Source organism: Rhamphochromis sp. 'chilingali', assembly GCF_963969265.1.
Source record: "Rhamphochromis sp. 'chilingali' genome assembly, chromosome: 2".
NCBI classification, from domain to species: Eukaryota; Metazoa; Chordata; class Actinopteri; order Cichliformes; family Cichlidae; genus Rhamphochromis; species Rhamphochromis sp. 'chilingali'.
In genome coordinates this window covers 9,189,254-9,213,771 of record NC_137930.1, presented here as the reverse complement: position 1 = coordinate 9,213,771, position 24,518 = coordinate 9,189,254, and the positions used below count along the sequence as shown (strand labels likewise).

General features: G+C 37.2%; 1 protein-coding gene across 1 annotated transcript in view; it reads left to right on the top strand.

Moving 5' to 3' along the window:
• il34 (interleukin 34) overlaps positions 1–24,068 on the top strand; it is a 28,089-nt gene extending 4,021 nt beyond the window's left edge. The window contains exons 3-8 of the mRNA XM_080867283.1: positions 12,104–12,207; positions 12,662–12,739; positions 12,860–12,937; positions 14,980–15,087; positions 19,217–19,400; positions 20,194–24,068. Of these exons, the coding sequence (XP_080723409.1) occupies positions 12,104–12,207; positions 12,662–12,739; positions 12,860–12,937; positions 14,980–15,087; positions 19,217–19,400; positions 20,194–20,252 (611 nt within the window). The 3' untranslated portion in view covers positions 20,253–24,068. The remainder of the gene's footprint in view (positions 1–12,103; positions 12,208–12,661; positions 12,740–12,859; positions 12,938–14,979; positions 15,088–19,216; positions 19,401–20,193) is intronic.
• The last annotated feature ends 450 nt before the right edge of the window (positions 24,069–24,518 follow it).

Here is a 24,518-nt window from a genome sequence, read left to right as displayed (position 1 = left end):
TGTTCAAAGTTTGCAGACGGCTAGAGGGGCTTTCTGTGCAGATATGCGATGACGGTATGAGACACAGTGAAACTAGAAGGGAAAATGACCATGGCCTCATTGTTTTTGTACTTTGCTACTTTTGTGTGTTTTCTTTCACTCCCTCTAGGTCTGACTCAGTTATTTTCATAGACGACGATTGGTCAGATTTTTGTGGGATGATGACTTCTTTTGGTCTAATAATATTAGTAAGAGTAGGTTTCTCAGAATTACTAAGATGAAGAATTGGGCATTTTTCCTAGCAGAGTGAATCCCTGCAGACACCTACAGGTAGAAGGAAGGATGCCTTTCTTCATTATAGGCCTTCATACTGTGTTAAAGCACGATGTTGTGTGCGTGCGTTGTCTGACGTGTGGGAACTTGATTAAGGTTTGTTTGTTGGCATGTCTTGCAAAAGAACCACGAAACTTAGAACAGTGTGTTTCTGTAACATATCGTTCGGTGAGTGCAGGAAGTAGTGGCACACTAGCAAGGCAGTGACCAGTTCTACATTTGAAATACAAGTTTGCATTTAATCGCCGATGTCCTCATAGATTTGCATTTATGACATGATGTCACAGGATTTGGCCGGGGGATTGTAAGGTTGCTCTCTGCCCAGTGGCCAAACAGTCTGATATGCTTTCGTGGCACATTTCCAGACTTTCGTGCCCAGACGTCATGATGCATGAGATAATGTTTAGATTGGGATGCCTGAGGAATTTGTATTAGAATTTTTTTCTATTTCCTGATGCAAATATTTTTGATTGACTGTAAAATACACTCGGTATACATGTAAAGCATCATTTGCTAGCTGTAAAGGTGAGCTGATGCATGCAGTGTAAACTAGGGCTGCCACGATTAGTCGACTAGTCACGATTACGTCGACTATCAAAATCGTTGACGACTGATTTAATAGTCGACGCGTCGTTTGAAGCTTTGTAAGATCACAAAAGACGCAGTAAGTAGTAGGATTTAAGAGTGTAATAACGGACTGAAACAGAAGATGGCAGCACTGCATGTACAAGGATGCCAGCTGCCGTTAAACCCCGAAGAAGAAGAAGAAGCTGTGTCCCAGAATTCATAGAGCAGCCCAGCTCAGTTTCCAACAATGGTGGCAGCTAGGTAGTTTTAATATTACTCTTCTTATTATTTCTGGGTCACAAAATAAACGTTTAACATATTTTCAGGCGAGAATGTAGCTGTGTAAACCTCAAATATCTGCTCAGTTTATCAAGACACCACATATTTTCAAAAGCTCGATAGCTAGCCGGGGGCAAGGCTCACTAGAGCCCGTGAGAACAGCGGAGTCCCAGCAAATCGTTTTCAAACCCACCGCCGTCTTTCGCTACTCAGGTTAAACATGTAATATAAGTCACTTAGATAACTTAATGTTATTGTTTGGCTTTTTTTAGTATTTTATTTGTTCCTGAGTAAATCGGTTTGGCTGAGATTAAAGTTATAGTTTTTACACAGCTGAATAAACATCAAGCAGACAGCTGATTATCAGAAGTGTGAAATGCTTGAGAATTTACTCCGGTGTCCCGTTATATTTTAGATAGCAAGGAGTTTATTAAACTTCACCGAAACAATCTGCAAATTTAATTAAAATTTAATAAACTATCATCTTGTCTTTATTTTTAGTTAGCACAGACTTTAAACACTTAAAGCTTTAAGCTAATGATAGTTATATCAGAGCAGATGCATGCTGGTGCAATAAGCTGTACGCTGTACGTCCAGTGGATGCATGATCTGATTAGTCGACTAATCGCAAAAATAATCGGTGACTAGTCGACTATCAAACTAATCGTTTGTGGCAGCCCTAGTGTAAACCTAAATAAAGTTGCAAATAGCCATTGTTGATTATTGTGTGTCTTGCATAAGGTTAGAATGCTATTAAAACCTACTTACCTTTTCATGAATGCCTGTCTGTTTTTTCCCATGTTATGGGTTAAAAAACTGCAACATCAATTTTAAATACTATTTGTCAGTTTCTTTTTGTGAACAGTAACAGAAGGTCTTCAGGGTCTCAGCCCTTATGTCAAACCTGTCTATCTGTGATTAATGCTAGTGTCAAATACCCACTGCATTCCTTGTAATCAAAGCCCAATCCTGGTTGCATCATGGGTGGGCCACATGCCTGTAGTCATTAACTCATCAATACTCTTTTTCTACCAGAAATGCTTATGAAAATAACCTATTGGTTGTCCTGATTTTGAAAAGATTGGCTGTATTGTATCAGGTTAATAAGACCTGTAAATAGTCAGATATTCAATTTGTTTTTGTTTGTCTGAGAATGAATACTCCTGAGACAGCCGAGGAGATTAACTGACGTGGCAAATGACTCCAGGCTAACCTGACACCTGACCTGACATGTAGACACTCATATGTATGTATACTTGTCAAGAACTTACAGAGGAAGTGTGAGAATCGTGAAACTTTTCTAAGATTTACTTTGCAGATTGTCCTTGAAATCTTTTGTAAAGTGAACATGTGGGTTTGCTGCAAACCAAAAAAAGCATTGCTTCTCTGGAAAATAGAGCATTGCCTGAGAATATACGTGTCAGAACCACAATTGTTACCACTTTGGTCATTTGGTAATCAACAAAAGTAAACTGCATACTTTGAGAAGGTGTGCAGAAAACATTAAAATATGCCCAAAGTCAAAATTTTATAAAAGACCCAGTAGATATGTTTCAATTGCATGAAAATTAATGCAGAAAAATGGAAACATATACGGAGGAATTTTCAAATTTAAAGTACCATGCAAGTAGGATTACTAGTTTTTATCAGCGTTTAAAAAGAAGAGCAGTCATAAATCATTAAATATAAATATGTATTTATGTGTCCATATCTAGATACAAATACATAACAGAATATCCTTCCTGGCACACACACTCAAAAAAACAACAGCAAAGAAAAAAGATGGGTGAATTCATCCAGTTTTCGATTATGCTGCATCAGCATATTTAAGGAATACACTGACTAGCTAAATGCATGTCAAGCTCTTCTTTTAGAATATCATTCTTTTCAGTTTCCTTGCGCCCCGGGGCCCATGTACACCACCTGCAGGCATTTTACAACCACAAGTGATATATGTTCAGCTTTCATCTATCTTGCCAACCTTGTAATAGATATGTAATCCTTATAATAAATGGGTTTTAGACGCATTACAGCAACTAGAAAAAAAATGCAGACAAATTCTTACTCAATCTCAGGTGATGGATTTACTACAATTTATCACCAAAGCAGTCGGACATCTGTTGCCTATTGGCTTTGTATGTCCCTGTAGTAATATCAGAACACGGTGTTGTGTGCAGGGAACCTTTACATATTTCCTGATCACAGTAAAATACTTCAGGTACCTTATTGTAATGTAATTTTATTTAGAAAAACTGAATAAATTATTCAAATAGCTGTCACTAAGTTTCAGGTTTGCTATGATTTTGTACTTGGTCAAAATGAAAAGACATTGATGTCTGGCTGGATGCTGAATGTACTTTTTAAACCTACTTGTTTAGCTGCTGTTAAAAAATGTTAGTTCAAAATTTAAGTAGTAACACTTGAAGCTTCGTAAAAGCAGTTAAATGGAGGAGTTGCAATAGAGAGAAATGGGAAACTGTCAGCACTTCATTATTAAAGCATAAACATCATCAAATGTTTGGCAACGGCTAAAAGGAAAAGATTCTTAAAGGCTAAGCTGCTTAATACATCATGTATTGTAGTTTTAATTAACCTACTATTAGAAATTGTAAGAATTGATAGCTAGTTAAACCAGTTTTATGTATTTTTACAGTGCCAGCAAATACAGTCTGTGCTTCAACCTCTTCTAGTGCAAACACCTGAATATTGCAAGAGGGACAGATGACATCTGGTAAAATCTGTGTGGTTTCTCAGTGTTTTGTTGTAGAAAATGAAAACATGGTTGTATATAGACTGTGTGCAACCGTAGCCATGCTCTGAATGTTTGCTTACTGACATCCTAGTTAATTTTTGTTAATTTAAATTCCTTTAGTGGCAGGAACACTTATGTTCTTCCTAGACTGTAACTGAAGACTTGCTGCCACAGCACACATCAGAGGGTTGTGTGTTACATTTTTCAACCACAACTTTGCTGAGATAAACAGTGCACACACCTTTGCGATTGCTTGACTAAATCCCATAATGCTTCCAAATAGTGACAGAAACATTTTCCTTTGTTTACAAATTCTTTAAAACCAACCAACAAACAAAAAAGACTGTGGGCAGTTTATAATCAAAACCATAAGAGATGGAGCCCTAGTGTCATGCATTGCGATATCTGTCCCCATTACAGAATTGTGTTATCAGGTTAAGAGGAGGAGGAGTGTTTGTACTTTTGACTGAAAATGAAAGTCATACCTTTAGATTTTTAAAATCCCCTGGCTTATTTTAACCCCCCAGGTTACCAGTAGGTACCTGGTACCTGCTGGTAACCTGGCCCAGAATCCCTGACCTAGAATCTTCTTACTGTGAGGCAGCCTGCACTGTCAATAATTAAAATGCATGTTTATAGGGTTTTGGAAGAAACCTGGGGTCACCGAGCCCTTGAATGTGGGGATTTTGGTGCAGAGAGCTGGTTCATTAAAAGAACTCTGAAAAAAAATTATTGTTTTATAAAAACATGTCTCCACTATCTTGACAACGTGGAAAAAAGCCAGTTTTGATTGAATGGACCAGACTCTGACTGTTAGGGTTAGCTGTTAACCTTGTAGTGTGCAATCTAATTGCATACCCTTATTAAGGAGCATTCACATTTTAAACTTGGAAAGACCTAAAGAAAATACTCAAGGGTTCCTTGGCCATGACTGTGGGAAGCTTGAAGGTGATTGTAGCCTAACAGTTCTCATGCTCAGGAATGCTTTATACTTGGTAATATACAAGGCACTCTGTCAGAGGAGGCGGGACTTTTTGGTTTATGTATGTAAACGTCCAGTCATAGATATAATGTGTTTTAAATTTGTGTTTTGGCTCATCCATGCAGAATGCATGGGAGGATAAGAGTTTAAAAACAAGCATAGCATACCATAGCTTAGCTTAACTTAGCATAGCATGGCATAGCTTAGCAAAGCATTGTTTATTTTTCCACTTAGAGGCAAAGTCCCTGAGATTTATTAAAACTCTTTTTTGAAGGATTGCAAAGTTACACTTCGGTAGGTTAGGCAATGCAGATATTTTTTTCACATGATATGAAGATATGAGCATTTTAAAACATTTCATTAATAAAAAAAAACCTCATGAGTACATCATAGTAACACTTAAATGAATATAAAACTTTGGTGAACATTTTGTTATTAAAACAGATCAAACTAAGCCACAATTGTCACATAGAAGAATAGAGTAAGAGACTGAGTAAAGTTGGGATTATACATATCCGCAGACTTGGACAGGACACCTTTAAACACTGACAAGAAGTCATTCCTGTTAAGCTGGGTCAGAACTGTGTCTCTGTGTGGAGATTGGAGGTCTGATTGAGGCTTACGAGACGGGGAAATACCAAGATGCCCAGGAAAGTTGACGGAAGAGAAGATGGGTTGTTTTTCTGATTAAATATGGACTATAGACTTTACATTCTTCGTTTGACTTTTACATGCACAAGTACACAAATGGAGTGCCAAAAAGTCAAGTAGTGAGGGTAGAAATGCTGCAGAGCTTGATCTGTCAGGTACGCAGGCTTCTTGCAGAGCTGTTGATGATTGAGTGTCAGGAACAGTGAAAGCTGGGGGCCATGAGGAATGAGGAAGTAGGAAAAAACACATACATGCCTTAGTAATGGGGTAGAAGGATACACGCAATATCACAAAGACAACTGTTGCTTGCTCTTTAACTCAAAGACCCTGTAGGTGTGACCCACACATAAACAGAGAGCACCTTTCTCGGAAATGAATAGATAACAATAACCAACAAAACCAACAATATTGTCAGTCTATAATTATATAGTCCAAAAAAGGTGAAGCTGAAGCTTCAACCTGTAATGGCTCAAACAACTTCCATTAGAAAATGAAAGCAAAAACATCACAGATGAAAAAAGAAAAGTATTTATACGTCATCCGACAATACAGACTTACACTTTTTATATTTAAATATTAATCTGGAGCACATTTGTTTTCAGTACTTCACTTTAGCAGTCTTGGTAATAATTGATTTTGCTTTGTTCATTACATTTGATTAGGCAATTTGTAATCTACCAACTCCTATAACTAAAGAGATTTGTTGTTTGTCTATAACTAGTTCTTTATCTTAAATGCTGACTCATTAAAGTTCTTATAATAAACTACTGTATCGCTTAAAGTAGGAAGTTCCTGGGTTCAGCTCAGGCCTTTTGCTTTTCAAACCTCTCATTGTGTGTTCACAGATGTTTCTTCCTGCAATTCGAAGACATGCAAACTCACAAACTCTAACCTGCCTTTGAACATCAGTGTGAATGTTTGTCTTTGTGTTTTATCGCTGTGATGTCTAGGGGCATGGTCCAGCTTATTTCCTCTTCCTTCAGAATTTCTTTGATGGGGTCCAGCTGTGCAGCAACTGAATAGGATAAGTGGGAGTAGAATTAATGATTGAGAAATGACATTTGGGAACACACTGTGTATAGACATAGACATTTGCCTTCTTGGTGCTTTTCCAAAATCGTGGTACTTTTCCAAAATCAGGGAAATCAGGTGATATGAGCTTTCCTATTGGAACTAACACTGGCAGCCACAGTATCCCAGTTTCGGTTCTTATCTTATCTACACTGTAGCTTACTCATTTTAGGGGCAGCTGAACCCATGTAAGGCTTAATTTTCTCGATGAACTGGGAGACTTGTGTCCATTGTGTTCTAAAGTGGTGACTTCACTAATTGGCCCAACTTAGAATGGCATCAACGTGAAAAGCAATGGCGTAAGTGATGACAGTTTTAGTCTGATAACCTGTCTCAGTTTGGATTTTTCCATTGCTACACTTCATTTTAGTGCATGGATTTCAGTGGGCTAGGATAATGTCATCTCTCAAGCTGGTAACTGCAAACTTATTGGTAAATTCTGATTTCAGCAAAATCAAATTAAAAGGCCCCAAATAGAGCGTAGAACTGCCTTAAGGGGCCGTTTTGAGGCACTGGGGTTCAGTCTAATTTATTGGTAATTTAAAGGTGGGCTAACAATGGTGGGTTTGAATTTCATCACCTAGAAATGCAGCACTCATTTATGTATTCTTGCGCATTAAAATCATAGTTTGTGCTGTTTTTTCCCAGTTGGTGTGGCTTTGAAACTAAATTAGTATTTAAAGAATTAAAAATGGCCTTATTGTAAATAGCTATTATCATAAGTCTTGTTAAGGCTTTTACATTGAATCCACTGCCTGCTGTCACCTATGCTTGCAGTCAGATATCATTTATTACACTATCATTAAGAGACTCTGAACAGTTCCATAAAAATGGTCTGTGTTTGACTCGAATGTACTTATACATTCGAGTAGAAACTGATAATTGGTAGAAGTGGAGCATAAACTTTGTTAAATTTACAGTAATTTACTGTAACAGAACAAACAAGAAGGGATCGACTTTAAGTTGTCTTAAAAAATGATAATAGCCCACATTTAAAACTTAACTTTATAACTTCTTTTTTAGACCATAAGTACATAAGCATAAGCATTAGTTTTGCATACAAACCTGATGTTCTGTGACGGATGACACATGTGGAGAATATTGTGGTCCAGGGAGCAAAGCAATAAAGTGTCTCTAAACAGCAAAAGGTACTTCAGGCATTAGTCTGGTAATGCTTTAATAGTGTTTGCAGTGAATGGAATTCATTTAGGGGACCACTCACATTACACAACCTGCTGGGTTTCTACTTTGTCTGCTACTGTAAGGCAAACCTGTTTTGCTGTGTATTCATTTTGCATTCAGAACCAACAGAGTGAAACTTAATCTTAAAATCAGCTGGATACTACACTAGCCAAAAATGAAACAGTAGAAATTAATCCAATGAGTTTCACACACACAGGCAGAGTCGCAAGCATTCCCTCGTGAATAGCACCAACATGTGTTGACATGTAGGTTCAGATACAGGAGCACATTTTATGAACCATGTACACCCTCTTCTAAATAATTTAAAAGGAAAGCACAAGGACAATGATGACGTACTCAACAACTGTCTGAATAGAGCTCAAAGGATGCAGGTGTGATTATTTAAGCCAAAGGAATTCTGTAGTATGTGGCTTTTACATGCCTCATTTCTTTTCCTGAGCTTTGTACCTTGAAAGAATTTGAGACTGAGAGAAGATTCTGGAACTGGCACATGTTCAAACACATACAGTGGAGTCAAGTATCCATATGGTTCTTTTCATAGAAGATGTCAGATTTTGAGAACTTCATTTTAATCTCTGACGGTAGAGAAAGTCACCTTTTTTCCCCCTTGCAGAATAACCCGAGTAGAGGTTCACACAAAACGTGCTAAGACAAACTAGATCAATCATTTCCTCAGAGACCTTGGGACCTTTCCTTTATTGTCACCAGAAGGTGTAAGTTTTCATTTACCCGGGGGGCTTTTTTAACAGCTATCAGATGGATAAAAAATAAAAAAAAGATTTGTCCTGAAGCTGTACAAGAGAACAAGCTGGAAGATCACATGGAAAGAATAACCTTACTCACTAGAATAAGTTTAAGTCTAGTAAAACCAAGATTTAAGGAGTTCCTTCAAGTGCTGTTTTTTCAAATAGTTTTACAGTAAAGTTGCACATTTGCCTTTCTGTGAAACCTTTTAGGACTGGACTATCCCCTAAGCTATAGAAAATCATTGAAGGGTTACATGTTTAAAACAACAATGCATCATCCCCACAAAGCAAGTACCTTGACTGTAATGTCTCACTTAAATCCTCCATTATATGTCTGTATTCATCCTATTACAGTAACCTGTTACTTTGTAACTTGTTAAACCAACACTGTCCTTTTGTACAGATTTAACAAGAGGTATGCTAAATTGTAATTGTCTTTACCCTGTGACCAAGAACATACTGTACAGACTTAAAACAGGCTGCCTCTTTGCAGTGGGGCCACGCTCACCATGTTATTAAGACTAATCATCTTGTCTGTTCCTTGCTGTTGGCTGCCCTGTGAACTTTCTTAAGTTGTGGCTAAAATGTGACCCTGTGCTGAGAGTTAAGTTGTTTGACTTTTCTCATGAAAGTGGCTTTCTAAACAGCTGACCCAACCGTTCATGCTGAGGCTATAAATGAAGATGGATGTATAAAAGCAGCTGCGTTCATTAAAGGCTTCGAATATATGAAGTGACTGTAGACTCTTATGACAGTGTCGCCATTCAGGTATGCTGCATATATTCATCAGTGTATCAGATCATGTGATTTTAGAGTCATAAAGTATTACTCAACCAAGAGACATGACAGGGTACACTTTGCTCCACAACTAATCGGAGCTTACCGTCTTTTACAGCTGTCATGTTGGTATTATGACATCCAAACATCTAATGTCTTAGAAGTCCTACTAGTTTAAAAGAATTAAGGCCAAAGTTGATTTTAATTCATGTAAAAAAAAAAGACAAACATGTATGTTATTTCTTTATGAATAATAAAACATATATTTATTGTTCTTCTTCTTTGCAAACAGCATATTCATTACAGGCTCTTGGTAAATGCATTGAGGAAATCAATGACTGGTTGTGCCACAATTTTCTCCAGCTAAACAAAAACAAAACTGAGGTAATAGTCCTTGGCGCCAAAGAAAAACGATTACAGGTCACCAGAGAACTTCAATCTATACATCTAAAAACCACAAACCAGGCGAGAAATTTGGGTGTAGTGATGGATGCAGACCTAAACTTAGAAAAACACATTAAGACAATAACAAAGTCAGCTTACTATCACCTCAAGAATATATCAAGGATAAAAGATCTGATGTCTCAACAGGACCTGGAAAAACTAGTCCATGCATTCATCTTTAGTAGGCTTGATTACTGTAACAGCATCTTTACAGGTCTACCTAAAAAATCAGTCAGACAACTACAGCTCATTCAGAACTCTGCTGCTCGAGTCCTCACTAAGACCAAAAAAGTGGACCACATCAGTCCAGCTCTGAGGTTCTTACACTGGCTGCCTGTCCGTCAGAGGATAGACTTTAAAGTTCTGATGCTGGCCTATAAAGCTCTGAATGGTTTAGGACCAAAATACATCAATGACCTCCTGACCCAGTATGAACCATCCAGATCCCTCAGGTCATCTGGATCCGGTCTTTTATCAGTTCCCAGAGTCAGAACCAGACACGGAGAAGCTGCATTCAGCTTTTATGCTCCTTATATCTGGAACAAACTCCCAGAAAGCCTCAGATCAGCTGAAACACTCAGTTTATTTAAATCCAGGTTGAAGACTCACCTGTTCTCAGCTGCATTTGAATAAAGCACCAAATCCACACTTTAAGCTTAAATTTCAAAACTTACATTTAACTACTGATTTTATCTACTGTTCTGATTTTATCTGTTTTGATTTTATATACTGTTTTGTTTGTTTGTTTGTTTGTTTGTTTGTTTGTTTGTTTGTTAATTAGTTAGTTAGGTTATTTGCTTGTTTTAATCAATTTTAAATCATGCTTTTTATTTGTTCTTGTTTCTAATGTCTCTGTAAAGCACTTTGAATCACCTTGTTGTTGAATTGTGCTATACAAATAAACTTGCCTTGCCTTACATAAGACAAAGTAATAAGTTACGAGCACTATTAGCATCACTGTGTGATTAACACGTGTTTAGAGATATCCATGACAACACATTGCAGTGACCCCCAAAGAGCCACTGCACTAAAAATGTTTAGCACAATTAATTTACAGACAGCAGCGTACACATATATGTAATGTAGACGTAATTTTTGTCATGCTTTTTGACATCATCCACTACACATAAGACATATAACATATAAGTACCTGAGTTTCATAAAAGTAATTTAAAAAATATGTGTAGATGTTGATATTCCTGGTACCCTATGTAGTTTATTTTTAATTAAACTAGGAGCAGTTAAGCTACAGAAATACATATGCCATGGTCATTGTAGTAAGATGGTAATTACTATACGCTACACAGTATTAGGTAGTTTTTATTATTATTATTATTATTATTGTTGTTGTTGTTGTTGTTGTCAGGACATGGACAAAAACAATAATCTCACAAATGAAAGGATACCTTATACGAAGTTTTGCTACCAGCTAATTCCCATCTGCTCAGACCCTTTGTCAGGCATACACAGCACACACAGTTGTCATTGATGAGGATCCCTAACTCCAACCATAACCAAAACTCTAATCATAGACAATCAGAACATATGGCGTTTTGTTTATGTTATTTTCCCAAGTCAGAAAACAAAGAATGAAATAACTAGACTCATCCCATCAGTATATAAACAATATAATAAATCTGGGTGATAAAAGGTAGGAAAAAATGTAGACCTCGTTAATGCTGACGTCAGTTATTTATTTTAATCCATTCTTTTGCATGATATGAAAAGAAATGGGCTTAAATGAAAAGGGTGGCTGGCCTTGACGCTATTTCCGTTTTGCAGATTGGTTTAATGGTGCATGTGCATCAGTGTTAACTTTTTTAAAAACAAACATCTGAGTACTAGTTTAGGTCCTGGAAAGGTAACATTTTGGTGTTGTCTAAGATATCACAGTGGTGATAGCATTGTGGTTTCCAGTCCAAAACCACATGAGCTTATGAAGTAAGTTCTTTGTTTTAACTTGAGACCAGCAGGCGACACATATGTTGACAGAAGGAAGCATCACATGTATGAAAACACATGCTTGACACAGAGTGAGTTTCTAATAATTCTGAAAATAGCTACATGTATACAGCATCTCAGTGTGTTACTCATCTTCTTGATGTGCTCTCTAAGGTATTTAACTTCCTCCGTTAAAATTTAAATGTTAACTGATCATGTAAAAGAGTCACACTGGGAGCAGGGAAACATACGCACATGCACAAAAATGTTGCACATGCAAACTGCATCTGAAGAATTTCAGCAGAGCCCTGTGAAAGGGCGTTGTAAAGAAATTAACTGTACAGTTAATCTCGTGCTGTGTGACTCTTGTTTCCATAGGCCTGTTTTTGATAGCTCCCGTTCTGATGGCCCCAACGCACTCCAGTATGTGCACACCACTGAGGACGATCAACGACAGCCTCAGCCACAGACGACGGTACATGGTGAGACACTGATGACATGACTGCAGGCATGTGGTGTGGGGTCAGTGGTGCAGGGTTTAGAGGAAAATGGAATTATTCCGACTTCTTCCTAATTTGGGACAAGCTCCAAAAACGTGTTCTTACAGTTCCCATAATGAAACTTGATATCACTGGCATCTTAATACATGTGGGCTCAGAACTTGTATGTGCATGACAAAAATGCTGCAACGTAAATTAGCAAGGTTTTTTAAACAAAACATAGGTAAACAGATTATTTATCGAGTGACTGACCCACATGGGAACGTAATCATAATTAGAGCATTTATATCTTCCCTGTGTGGGCAAAAACATCGAAAATCGAAATTTCTTTCCATGTGTCAGGTCAAATAGTAAATTTCTACAAAACATAAAAGAAGTAAGTTGGGTTGCAAAATCTATGTGGTAATTTTTGTTTTGCTTTTTCTTTCCTTTACAGAAACACAACTTCCCCATCGAGTACACCATCAAGGTTCATAATAGGGAAATCTTTAGACTGTCAAATATCAGCCGAATGGTAAAGTCATAAGACAACCTCTTTTTTCTATATAAATATTTTGAGAAGGTCTTGCTAATAAAGTCTGAGTGTGAATGGTGATGTGATGAGTTTGTCTTTTTCCTCTTTTTCCTTCATCAGAAGTTAAGAACAGAGGGGTTGAATGACCTGGTTCTCCAGAGGCTGTGGTTTCAAGTGTATCAAGGTGTTTTAAAAAAGGTAAGAACAGAGCTGTTACTAGTGGAACCTGTTTGTGTTGCTGGTTGCTCTGAAATGTGGATGTGTCGTATATCATTTGTTTGTCTAAGAAGAGCTGATGAGAGACTGCTGGGGCCATCGGCCCATTAAGCTAATTAGACATTTAATTGGATGTAGACAAATGCATGACGCACCAGTTAGTCTCAATTTACAGTAATGCTGCAGGGATATAAAACCTTTTGCTTTGGAATTATTTATACCCTTGTTTCTTTTGTAAAACGTATTCATACCCATAATCTTTTCGGTAACTTGTTCTTGTACATGTCAGAGGAGGGGCGAGAGGGGCCTTAAGATAATTTAGCTATCCTAAGTTAACTTTATGGCTGAGCAGGCGGGCTGATGGAAAAATAAACACAAAAGGAAAACAGATTTTTCTACCCTAAGGTAACTCATAGCACCAAATCATAGCAGTCATGTGGTGACTAGAGACCAAAGAATTCCAATGTAATTTTGATTTGTGGCTTTGGCAGGCAAAATAAGAATTGGCTGCTGAAAATGGGTGGGTACCAGGTTGAGCTGATTCTAACTTTGATGGAAAGCGGTTAAAGAAACTACCAATGCGAGCAAAGGTTCACATGACTGACATGTGAAGGGGATGCAGAGCCTGGAAAACCTGGTGCCATCCTGTTTAGCTACACAGCAGTGTGGCTTGAGATGTGGACACAGCTTAAAGTCCAGTTTACATGTGAATGTTTGCTTGGTGTTTAAAACATACTGTCAGGACAAGCCAAAGGAGGCAACTTCAAGCACTTAGTGGTGAACAGAAAATATCAGTATAAAATCTCCACACTAAGTATAAAAGGCTTCATGTCATGCCAAAGAAATGTCAACGAAATAAATAAAATCTGTAAATTTCACGCCATTTTATTCATATTTCAGGACCACAGACAGCTCATAGTCTTCTTTTTCAGCATGCTGTTCAGTGAACTGGCACATCAATTGCCGCTTACGCTGAACACAGAAAAACAAGTTACTACACACAGACTGGGCCGTAGAACTTTTTAATTAAGCAAATTCAGCAACCACTAGATGTACAATGCAAACAAGCATCAATTTTGTTTTTGTGGGGCATGTTCAGTATGCACATGTGGTCCGGGACAGATTTTTGGCTGATCCTCGATTAGATGGGCAGATGATGAAGTTTACATCATGCCGACCCATGGGGACACATGGAAGCACAAATGAGCTTTAACTTTGCAAGCTAGCTCAGACAGTCCATCTGAGACCTTGACTTCTTATCACATTCACATGACAAACTCCTTGCACAACATCAGTCCAACACACCCTGTCATTTAAGCCAGAATTTTTGGTTCAGTCACTTGCTGCATACCTGTACATGCCGCTCAGGTTACCACCCTTGCAACCACCCTTAACATACTCCTTCAGGCTGCTTTGTTACCCACATGACATTCATACAATTAGGAAATGTTTGGGAAAATTTGGAAAGATTTTGTGCTTGAGTAACATGAACTAAACCTGCGGGAAAACGCTGTCCACCTCTTGCCTATTGTGCTATAAAACTGAAAGTTCAATACCACCTGTTCCTGTTGAGTGCCTCGATGCTTTTACGTTTGGAGGGGGACCAGTTTCTACAAGCACTGTCAGAGTGGTAGTGGCTTTGACTGGTGGATCTGTTTTTGTTTTAGTTAGCACTTTCAATTTTATTTTATTTTATATGTAAATGTATGTACTAGTGATTAGTCCTACCTCACCAGCCTTGCTACCTCAGTACTACTGTGTGTTTAAAGGTTTGCCCAGAGCCTTGGAGATTCTAATCTATGAATATAGCACGTCTTTGGACTGCTAGTTCATTTTGTGAATTTCTTATAAATAACACTGATAGTGTTCCAGTAATAATAGTTCATAATAAATGGTTACATTTTCCCTTAACACTGTGTAGCATTTAATTATTTTATATTAAACACTTTATGCACTAACATTTCCTTGCTGAACAAATCAACACCTTTAATGCTGTATAAACTAAAGTCAAGTTGAATTTTTAGATCCTCTGGGTTTTGCCAACGAGACATCCTTCACGTCCTTACACAGCCGAGTTGGAAAGACGCTTCAAGGATGCTCAGGCAGTCTTTATGCAGTCACATCCTGCTGAGGTAAGTTTCTATACAGCATGCGCACCAGAGCTGCAGTTGATGTTAGGTATTAATGTTGCTTTGATTGTATTTGTTAATATTTAGAACCTGGGTCTTTTCTATGTTGTAGTGTTTAGTCAAAAGTAAACATTCCAGACCTGTTTATTCAGTTTAGACAGCTTACTAAACATCTGACAATTTAGATTAATTTCTATAGCTGTCCTGCTTGTAAGTTTAGTTTAGTTAACATCCCCATTAGCCGCAGCAGAGCAGCAGATATTCTTCCTATTTCCGAGTTTCAGCAGACAGTAGGTGAAGAAATCTGACCAAGTCTGTGAACATAATTACATCCTGTTCTTCTTTTTGTCCAGCATTTTCTCTTGTCCTCTTGACTGAGTAAAATGGAACATTTGGTACAGAAAGGCGACCTGTCATATTTTCCAGTATCATATTTTTGGACCTTACATAACTCCCAAACCAACCACATTTCATTATATTTGGTAGGAAAATGGAAAATAGGTGCACCAACGTATTGAAACATGAGTAAATATACATCAAAATACAGTATATAAGACAAAAACTGGGTTTATATAATTCTAATGAGCTCCAAAGAATTGTTTGGTATGACCACCTTTATTTAAAGCTTATTCATTCAAAGCCTTCTTTGGATTTTGGCTGCCTGTTGTTCTGTTTTCTGGCTTCAATAACATTAAATCCTGAGAGACCAATCCATGGCTAAAAGAGTTTCAGAGTGTGTTTTTCTGTCCAGGTATGCTCTGGCAGTGTGTTGGGGATTATTTTTTGATGCTGAAAAATCAAACCTCTACCAATCAGATGATTTCAAGATGATATTCCATCAAAAAGTCAAAAAATCAAAATTAAAATTGGATCAAAATCTCAAAACCAATTTTAACAAGATCTCCATCACCACTGGCTGAAATCCAACCATGGCAGAGCATCCAATGCACTTTACAGATGACCGTAGACACTCACTGTTGTACCTCTCTGCTGATCTCCTCTGTATGCATTGGTGACGATTTGAACCAATAATGTCACATTTGGATTCATTACTCCAAAAGATTTGGGCTGATTCCAGTCCTTGTGCAATTTGGCATACCTCAGCCTTTCATCGCTGTTTCCCTTCCTTAAAGTGGTTATGTTAGCTATCTAGTGACAGAAACCAAGGAAACTAAACCTAAACAACAGTCTAAAGGGGTCACTTTGCACTTCCTTGGTTGTAACAATGAGTTTTATATTAAAAAAATATAAGGAAGAAAATAATAACAAGGATATATTTTCACTCTCTATCTTTAAAGCAGTCAGTGGTTCTTCATTGTTTGCCTGCTCCAGTAAAATGGGAAAATCCACCTGTTAGGTTGTAGAGAACTGTGTGGAGGAGAGCCTGTTTGAGTCAGGTGCACTGGTGGTTCACTCGACCAACAAGTTGAAGTCTGACATTACCCTCTCTGTGTTTTATTTTTTTCCTTCTCATGTTCGGTGTACGGACAAAGTGGTGAAATCAGCCTGCATGCCGACAAGATGCGATCAGCGCTGTTTTATGTGATCTTAAGCTGTTATTTAACCTCCAGTTTTATCAGGATTAAGTCTTTCTTTTCACAAATTCCCAACCAGCTTAAAACATCACAGGTTACTCTATTACAAACATTTTCTGAAGCATGATCAGAAATCTTAACATCTCTCTGGAGGTCAGAAAGGAAGAAAATCTCCACGTTACAGTTGGGCTTTTCCCCCCCTCACTTCTATTGGAGGTAGTAAAAAGTATCGACTAAGGTGAAATAATGTGTTTAGTCATAACAATTTCCACACCAGTATGCCAAAAGAATTATTATAACAAAAAAAAATAAGGTTTCCAAAAGCTATATCATGTCTTCTTAGGGGGCTAATGAGTTTTTGGTCTGTCACACACATCAGCCAATCAAATGAATCCCATCCAATCCAACTTTATTTATATAGCACTTTAAAAACAACAAAGTTGACCAAAGTGCTTTCCAATAATAAAACAGAGATAGCAGTTAAAAACCATATATTAAGCAGACAGAGAAATAAATATAAATAACAATAAAATAAATACAAGATAAATACAAAATAAAAAGAAGATAAAAATAAATCTGTATACATATTAAATACATGAGTAAAATAGACAATAAGATTTACAATGAATAAAATTGACAAAATAAAAAGATTAAGAGTGACCAACAGCTGACTAAAACTGACTACAGGCTGACTCTGGTCCTACTCCTAAAAGCCTTTGAAAAAAAGTGTATTTTTAAAAGATTTAAACATTTCAAGTGTTGGGGCCAGCCTAATATGGAGGGGCAGTTTATTCCATAATTTGGGGGCCACAACAGCGAAAGCCTGGTCCCCCCGGTGTTTCAGTCTTGACATGGGGACAGCAAGGAGTGACTGGTCAGTTGATCTGAGAGACCTTTGTGGAGTGTATCGGTGAAGAAGGTCTGACAGGTAAGAAGGCGCCAGGTCATTTAAAACTGTAAAAGCAAACAATGCAATTTTAAAATGAATTCTAAAATGGACAGACAACCAATGTAAGGAGGCAAGAACAGGGGCTCACATTTGTGTGTCCCTGTCAACAGGCGAGCAGCAGCATTCTGGACCATTTGCAAATGTGATAGTGAAGCCTGATCAATACCAATATAAAGTCCATTACAATAATCAAGGCGAGTGGTCACAAATGCATGTAAAACTCTCTCCAAGTCACAAAAAGAAATAAAAGGTTTTACTTTAGAGAGCTGCCTCAGCTGAAAAAAGCTATTTCTCACCACTGTATTTACCTGAAAATGAGAGAAAGGTGGCATTAAAAAAACATAAAATATCTCACAGACATGCTGATAGATGTTAGGATTCCTCATCATGCTGCAGTAAGAAAGTTAACTATGTTTGTGACGTAACCTGCCACATACATGTTATAAACTGATAAACCCCGATAAAACTGGGGGTTGAATTACGCCTTTATATGACATAAAATAGAGCTGATGGCACGTTGTCAGGATGCATCTCGTCTGCTCTTCTCTGACCTGTTTGGTCTGTCCACCTGTCCTTTCAGTTTGTCTGCTGTAGACAGCTCTTTAGGCATGTCACTTCTTCTTTTGTCCACCGCTTGTCAAGTCTACTTCATATCCCAGGCCTTTCAGTTAATAGATCTTTGGGAATCATCTTGTCGGTGCAAAAATGCTGTTTTATGCCAGTCAGAGTGTGCTAGCTTTGGGTCTGGACTGAAAATGACTGAACAAGCCGACTTTGAAAGTCTAGTCCTGATCGTTGCTGGATAAGGGCTTTGCCATTATAGCTGACCACTATAATGATTGAATGAACTTTCTCCTGTAAGGGTTAGGGTTAGGGCAGAAAGTCACTTTTACTACTGTGGGTATATTTCCCTTTAATTTTTTCACAATTACTAGTTAACCCAATAGTTTATATTTTCCATTAATTACCTTCCTGTTATATCCAAGCATTGTAAAATTTGAAGATCCAATTTTAACATTTACCAATCCAAAAGCTTTAAAATTGAAAAACTGCTAAATAAGTGAAGTTGGTGTTAAACAGAATACAAAAAGTTAAAATTCAGGATACTCCATAAATACATAACTGGCAGACCAAGTGAATCTATTTTCCACAAGTCGGTGTAAAAGGACAGGTCCCGAGTTTCCTTTTAAAGGAATCCACACAGTTGGTTAATTTTAGGTTTGCGCTCAAAGCAAAGCATAGGTTAGATACCAGAGCCTCAAAACTCTAATCACCCTGAGCCCTTGGGTGGCTGCAAGGCTGGTCTGTACAGGTATGAAGTGTGTGAAATGAAACTTTTGGAGACTAAAGGTCAACCTGGACAGCTGGCTGTAATATGAATTAAAAGCATCTGCTGGCTTTCTCTGAATGGAAATGCAGGGATAATGTGGAAAAGATGCGATTTATGGTGATCAATCTTACTTTTTTTGGTTTATCAAGTAAGCTTTTGTACTATTTTATCAAGTCACATAAGTGTATACAGACCTTATAGCTGCCAGTGTCACATTCTAAGATAGAAGAGATTTTATTCTAATAACACCTTATTGATCCCTATTTTTTGATTCAGGCTAACTGACTCACTATGTGTTTGTGTTTTTTGTGTGTTTAGGTCTTCCAAGAGGACCTTCCAGAGAAAATCCAGGACATTTGGGATAGTTTAACAGAAAAGCCTGAAAACATGCCAGAGTCTAGTTGGCGATTTGCTACTCCAAAGTCTCTCTTGGACAACTTGTGCCGCACCATGTACTGCCTCTTCAGTGAATGCTTTTCCAACGCAGACGTTCAGGAAGACTGTAAGTATAAGACAGGAAATGACACTGTAGGCTGTAATTTGTTTAAGAACCATCCCATGTCAGCTTTTAAATGGGTTCATTTCGTTAAGATGATGTCGGGTATAAACTCCCCAAACAGCTCATTACATAATGTCAGTCTTGATGTTAAAGAGGCATCAGCATTTGTTTTTCAGATTTTGGATTAGCTAAGATTCTGCAGATGTTTTCTGTCAGACAGGACTAAATATTTTATGAAACTCAGGGATGATAGAGTGGAAGTACATTTTTCAGTAACGTAGACTTTCCAGCAAGGAAGCAAGTGTCAAATTAGATGCCTTATAAGAAGGCTGTGGTTGGGAATCATGACACACATTATTTTTTGGGTTCTAGCACTGCTGTGTTATGTAAGTGTCCTGCCTGGAACACCTAGCCAAACTTTTGATGCTCTGAGTTGTCCTGCAGCCTTTGCCAAACCATCTGGATGAACTGTGTCTCAAGATTTTGATAAAGTGAAATGATTGAGCACACACATGCACAGAAAAACACCGTTTGCATTTAACTTTTGTTTAAGACTCGCATCAGCAACAACGTTAAAACCACCTGACAAAACAGCACGAGAGGCAGAGTTTTTCACTGGATGACACAACTCCAAAGGGGATTTGTTTCAAAAAGGTCTCGGATCTGTTCTGGCATGATCTTTCACTTGCCTGAAAGAGAAGTTATATTGTTATACTGATTATGTGGCAATAAAACATGATGAGGAAAGCTAATGTGTAAACGCCTAAATGAGTTTCTCTTCTCATTTGTTTTTCAGACTGTGAAGTTTCTCATTGGCGGAAAGGCAGGAAGAAAGACATGCAGCCCGAAAGCTGAGAAGAAGCAAGCGGAGTCAAGTTGTCCCTAGTGATTAGGGATTAGTATTATTTCCCTTGAGCTATAGGGAGATGGGTAAAAGGACAATACACACTGAAATGAGAGTTCAGACCTGATTTGTGAACATCAATAAGTCTTTTCCAAATCTGCTATATAGAGCTAAGATTATCCAGAGTTTGTCCTCATAACTCTGTGTGTCAAAGCAGATGGAAATTAAAGACATAATATCTCTCAAACCTTTGTGAACCTAAAGGCTTTCTGTTAAATGACATCAAATGAATTTTTGAGTAAAAATGCCAGCTCATTGTCTCTTGGCATCTTCTCAGATTAAGATTATAGCGTTTTTGGATCAGATTTGCTCATGTTCACAAATAGCGACTGAACTGATGTGTGGTCAATATTTTATCTAAGGTGGATTCTTTCTAAACAAAGGGTTAATGCTCACCTGCAGCTTCGCCAAACCACTGCTCAAAAAGTTGTGATGCGTTCCTGCGAGTCTGTGTGGTTCACGTCAGAGGCCGAGGACAGATTGGGAAACTTCAGCTGACTTTGTACATTTGCTAGAATTCTCCTCTTTTGAACATCAGTGTGCTAAAGCAGGAGCAGTGTATATGAACTCCAAGCGTAAATGCAAACTGATAACTACTGGTCTTATTCTACAGTTGTTGACTGTACATTTTTATACAGCTGCCCAGACTGCTTAGCCAAGGCTGTTGAAAAATGTGTGCTCATTTTGGCTCCATTTTATGTATTTTTTTCCTATATGTTTATTATGCAAAGAATGAGATTGGAAAATGCATTCATCTCCCTCCATCCAACCTATGCATTTTATACTTGCTGTAGATCTCTTATGATTTTTTTTCATGAGGCAACTATTAAATAATTTGAGGACTTACTAGCTAAACAAAGCTCAAATGATTGTTAGCATTTTAAATATGAAGTTAAATCACAGTCAGATGTTGTTTGCCCCATAGTTAAGTTATATTCTATAAAAATATAATAATAATAATAATAATAATAATAATAATAATAATAATAATAATAATAATAATAATAATAATAATAATAATTGACACTTCTGTCTGTTGTCCATTATCTTGAGTTACCCCTCACAGAATTTTAACTATGAACATGTTGGAAATGCACACAAAGACAGTTGCAAAACCGAAATGTAAAATTCAGCTCAGTGTAGTTGGAACATTAGAAATCTTGTGGGATTGTTCTCAGCATTCAAATCATTTTCAACACATCCATACTGAGATTTAATATCAGGTTCCTCTGCCATTTTCTTTCTGTCAGAGTTAAGAGTTACCCCTTAAACGATTCAAATCGAGGCAAGGTTATGAGAAGGTAAGGCAAAGAGAAACATACAGTTTACTACAGAAGTTGGACTTTTGGCTGACAAGCACTGTAAATATGTGGAAAAAAAGGAAAATGTAGGCAAGTCAACAAGATTTTCATGCAATATCACTTAGAGTTTAAACCTTTACGCACGGGAACAAGCTTCAAGATGCATTTCAAAGTTCACAAAAAGTGTTATGGTGCTTCTTCAGTGGAGTTTTGGACTTAGAGATTCTATTCTACATGTGCAACTATATAAATACTGACTGAAAAAATGTTTTTATGATAGGCGTAGTGCACATAAAAAAACAGACCCATCCATAGTTCTGTGGTTACCTCAGCAGCTAGTGTTTCTGTTTGGAGTGCCAGTGAAGATTCACTTAAAAAAGGCCCTCTACACAGATTTGTCAAATACAGTAGTCGACAAACGTAGTGAAGTAAAAAGTAGTGCAGTTTCAGCTTTCTTCGGGGTGTGTTAATAGCCAGAAATCTAGCTTCTTACATGCTGAAATGTTCACACCCTAACCTCTTCTTTGGTAATAATTAACTCTGATTCTCAAAATTGCTAACTAACCAGGGGCTTGGATGTGATCATGTACACTTCAATACAGTAAATGCTTAACATCTTTACTGAGCAGCTGCTGTGTCAAGGCAACATCAACAACTGTAATGGGTTGCATAGTTTTTTCCCCCACACTGGAGCACATCTCTGTGGAATTTTTCTTATCTCTTATTATCAGCCAAACTGCAGTTTGGTGGGGAAAAAAAACAGCTGGATGAGGTAAAATGAACAGAAAAGTAAGCAAAACAGCAAGCCATTAAAACAAAGCAGCTTATGCTAATATTTTCAGCTCGCAACCATCAATTAATTTCAGCTGCCATAGCCATATTTCTAAACTCGGCCATTCAACACATTTAACTACTTAAGGCAAGGGTGAGCAGAAGTTAAAGGGAGTTACCTAAAGGTCATTTGTTCTTATCAGGATTGAAAGCATACTTCATATTTTCTTGTTGTTTGAGTAAAACTCTATTAAACATGCTTCATTTGATTATTGATGATGGTGACGTGAAGTTGAGGCTAGGTGTTCGAAAGAAATCTTGAGACATACAGAAACATAAACATAACAGTAGAAAAAGAAAACAGGCATTCTGGTAGTAGTTTCAATGATTTGTGAGGCATATTTGGCTTATTTAGGAAACTTAAACTTTATGAATACAAATAGACTTCGTTTAAAGAGATTTAATCTAATTAACTAACTCACTATGTTAACAGGTTCTCCACTGAAGTATAGAAGGCAAACCTTAAACCTGCTTTGAGACAATGCTGAGAAAAACATTACCATTTGAACTGATATAGTTCTTTAATGCACAAGTTTCAAGCAGTTAAAAAGAGCAGCGTTTCATAACGTTACAGCATGAAGGGTGGGGTCGGCCTTTGAAACTGTTTGGCACGGTCACTTACTGAAGACAATCTGCTCACCCCATCATGTGCCACTGTTTTCCTTAGACTGTTGTTTTTCCTCATTATACTTTCCATGCACAGCGTTCATTGCTTTCAAATCCCAACATACTGGTTCAGTCAGTTTATGGTGCAACATTCCCATATCCCCTTATTTGCGTTAGGGCTGAATGTATTTATTATCATTAGCAATGCTAACAGTTTCAAAAACACACTTGAAATGCCTGTGCAAACATTGCAAAAAAAAAAGAACTGGTTTATCGTACCAGCTAGGAGCAGTCATTATCCTTCCCTTTAAGATTGTTATGTTAAAGGATACTGTTTGTTGAAATGAAACATGAAAGAATTTAACTTAAACTAAAATAAATTATATATATACACATATATATATATGACTTAATAATGAAATATAACATTGAAATATAAATGTAAGTTATCCAAAACTGCATTACATGTATTTGCATTTTTTGCACATTAGAAAAATTGTTTCATTTATAAGACTTCCGTATTTGTTTCTCGTATGGAAAAATGCTTTCTAATTTGTTCATGAATTCACTCCAAACATGAAATATACACGTAAGCCTCGCAAGCCTGATCTTGTCACTCTTTTGGAGGGAGAACGATGATTTTCATATATTATATTTAGCATCAGATTTTTAAGGGGCAAAACTTGGGTTGGTTCTCATGTGCAAAAGATGCTCTGGAATGATGTAGACAAGGAACAGCAGAAATTGGTGTATTTCTATCACACTTTCTCAATCACATGTAAATGTATGGCTGTTTTTTGTAACCACAAGAGCGAGATGTATTCGAAAATCCCTTTTTGTGAAAAGTAAGTAATATTTCCTGCCTGGCAAACACATGGATGGCTTATTGTCAGAAAATAGATCTTAGGAACAGATTTGTTGTTGTTTTTTATACTCGAGATATTGAATATTTATTTTCTTTTTTTAAAAACTGTACTTTGCTATAAGAATACTTTTATTAAAGAAATAAATAATAAATTGCTATTTTTTATCAACTAACCCTGTATTCAGTCCTGTGTTTTTGGAAAGAGTGTCCAAATATGATTGTGCACTATTATTTTACTATTTTTAAGAATCTTGAATAATAAAATGCAAGTTGGGGATTTTTTTAAAAAAAGTTTAATTGATTATTAGTAGAGCTACTGTGCAGATTGATGTTTTAAAATTAGTTTATTATTAACTAATCAGCGTTACTTAATCAGCATTGCATAAACATATCAGAAATATAATTTATCTGGCTGTGAGGAGTATTTTTTAAACTATACTATGCAATGAATATAATAGTAGGTAGTGTGCAGCTTGCCATGTGACATGTGGTCCGGGGGGGGGGGGTCCTATTCCTCTGCGGGGCAACCTGCATATGGCCATTAAAGCATTCAATTCAATTCAATTCAACTATTCAAAATTCTTATTTTCTTCCACCCTGAAAACAGATTAACG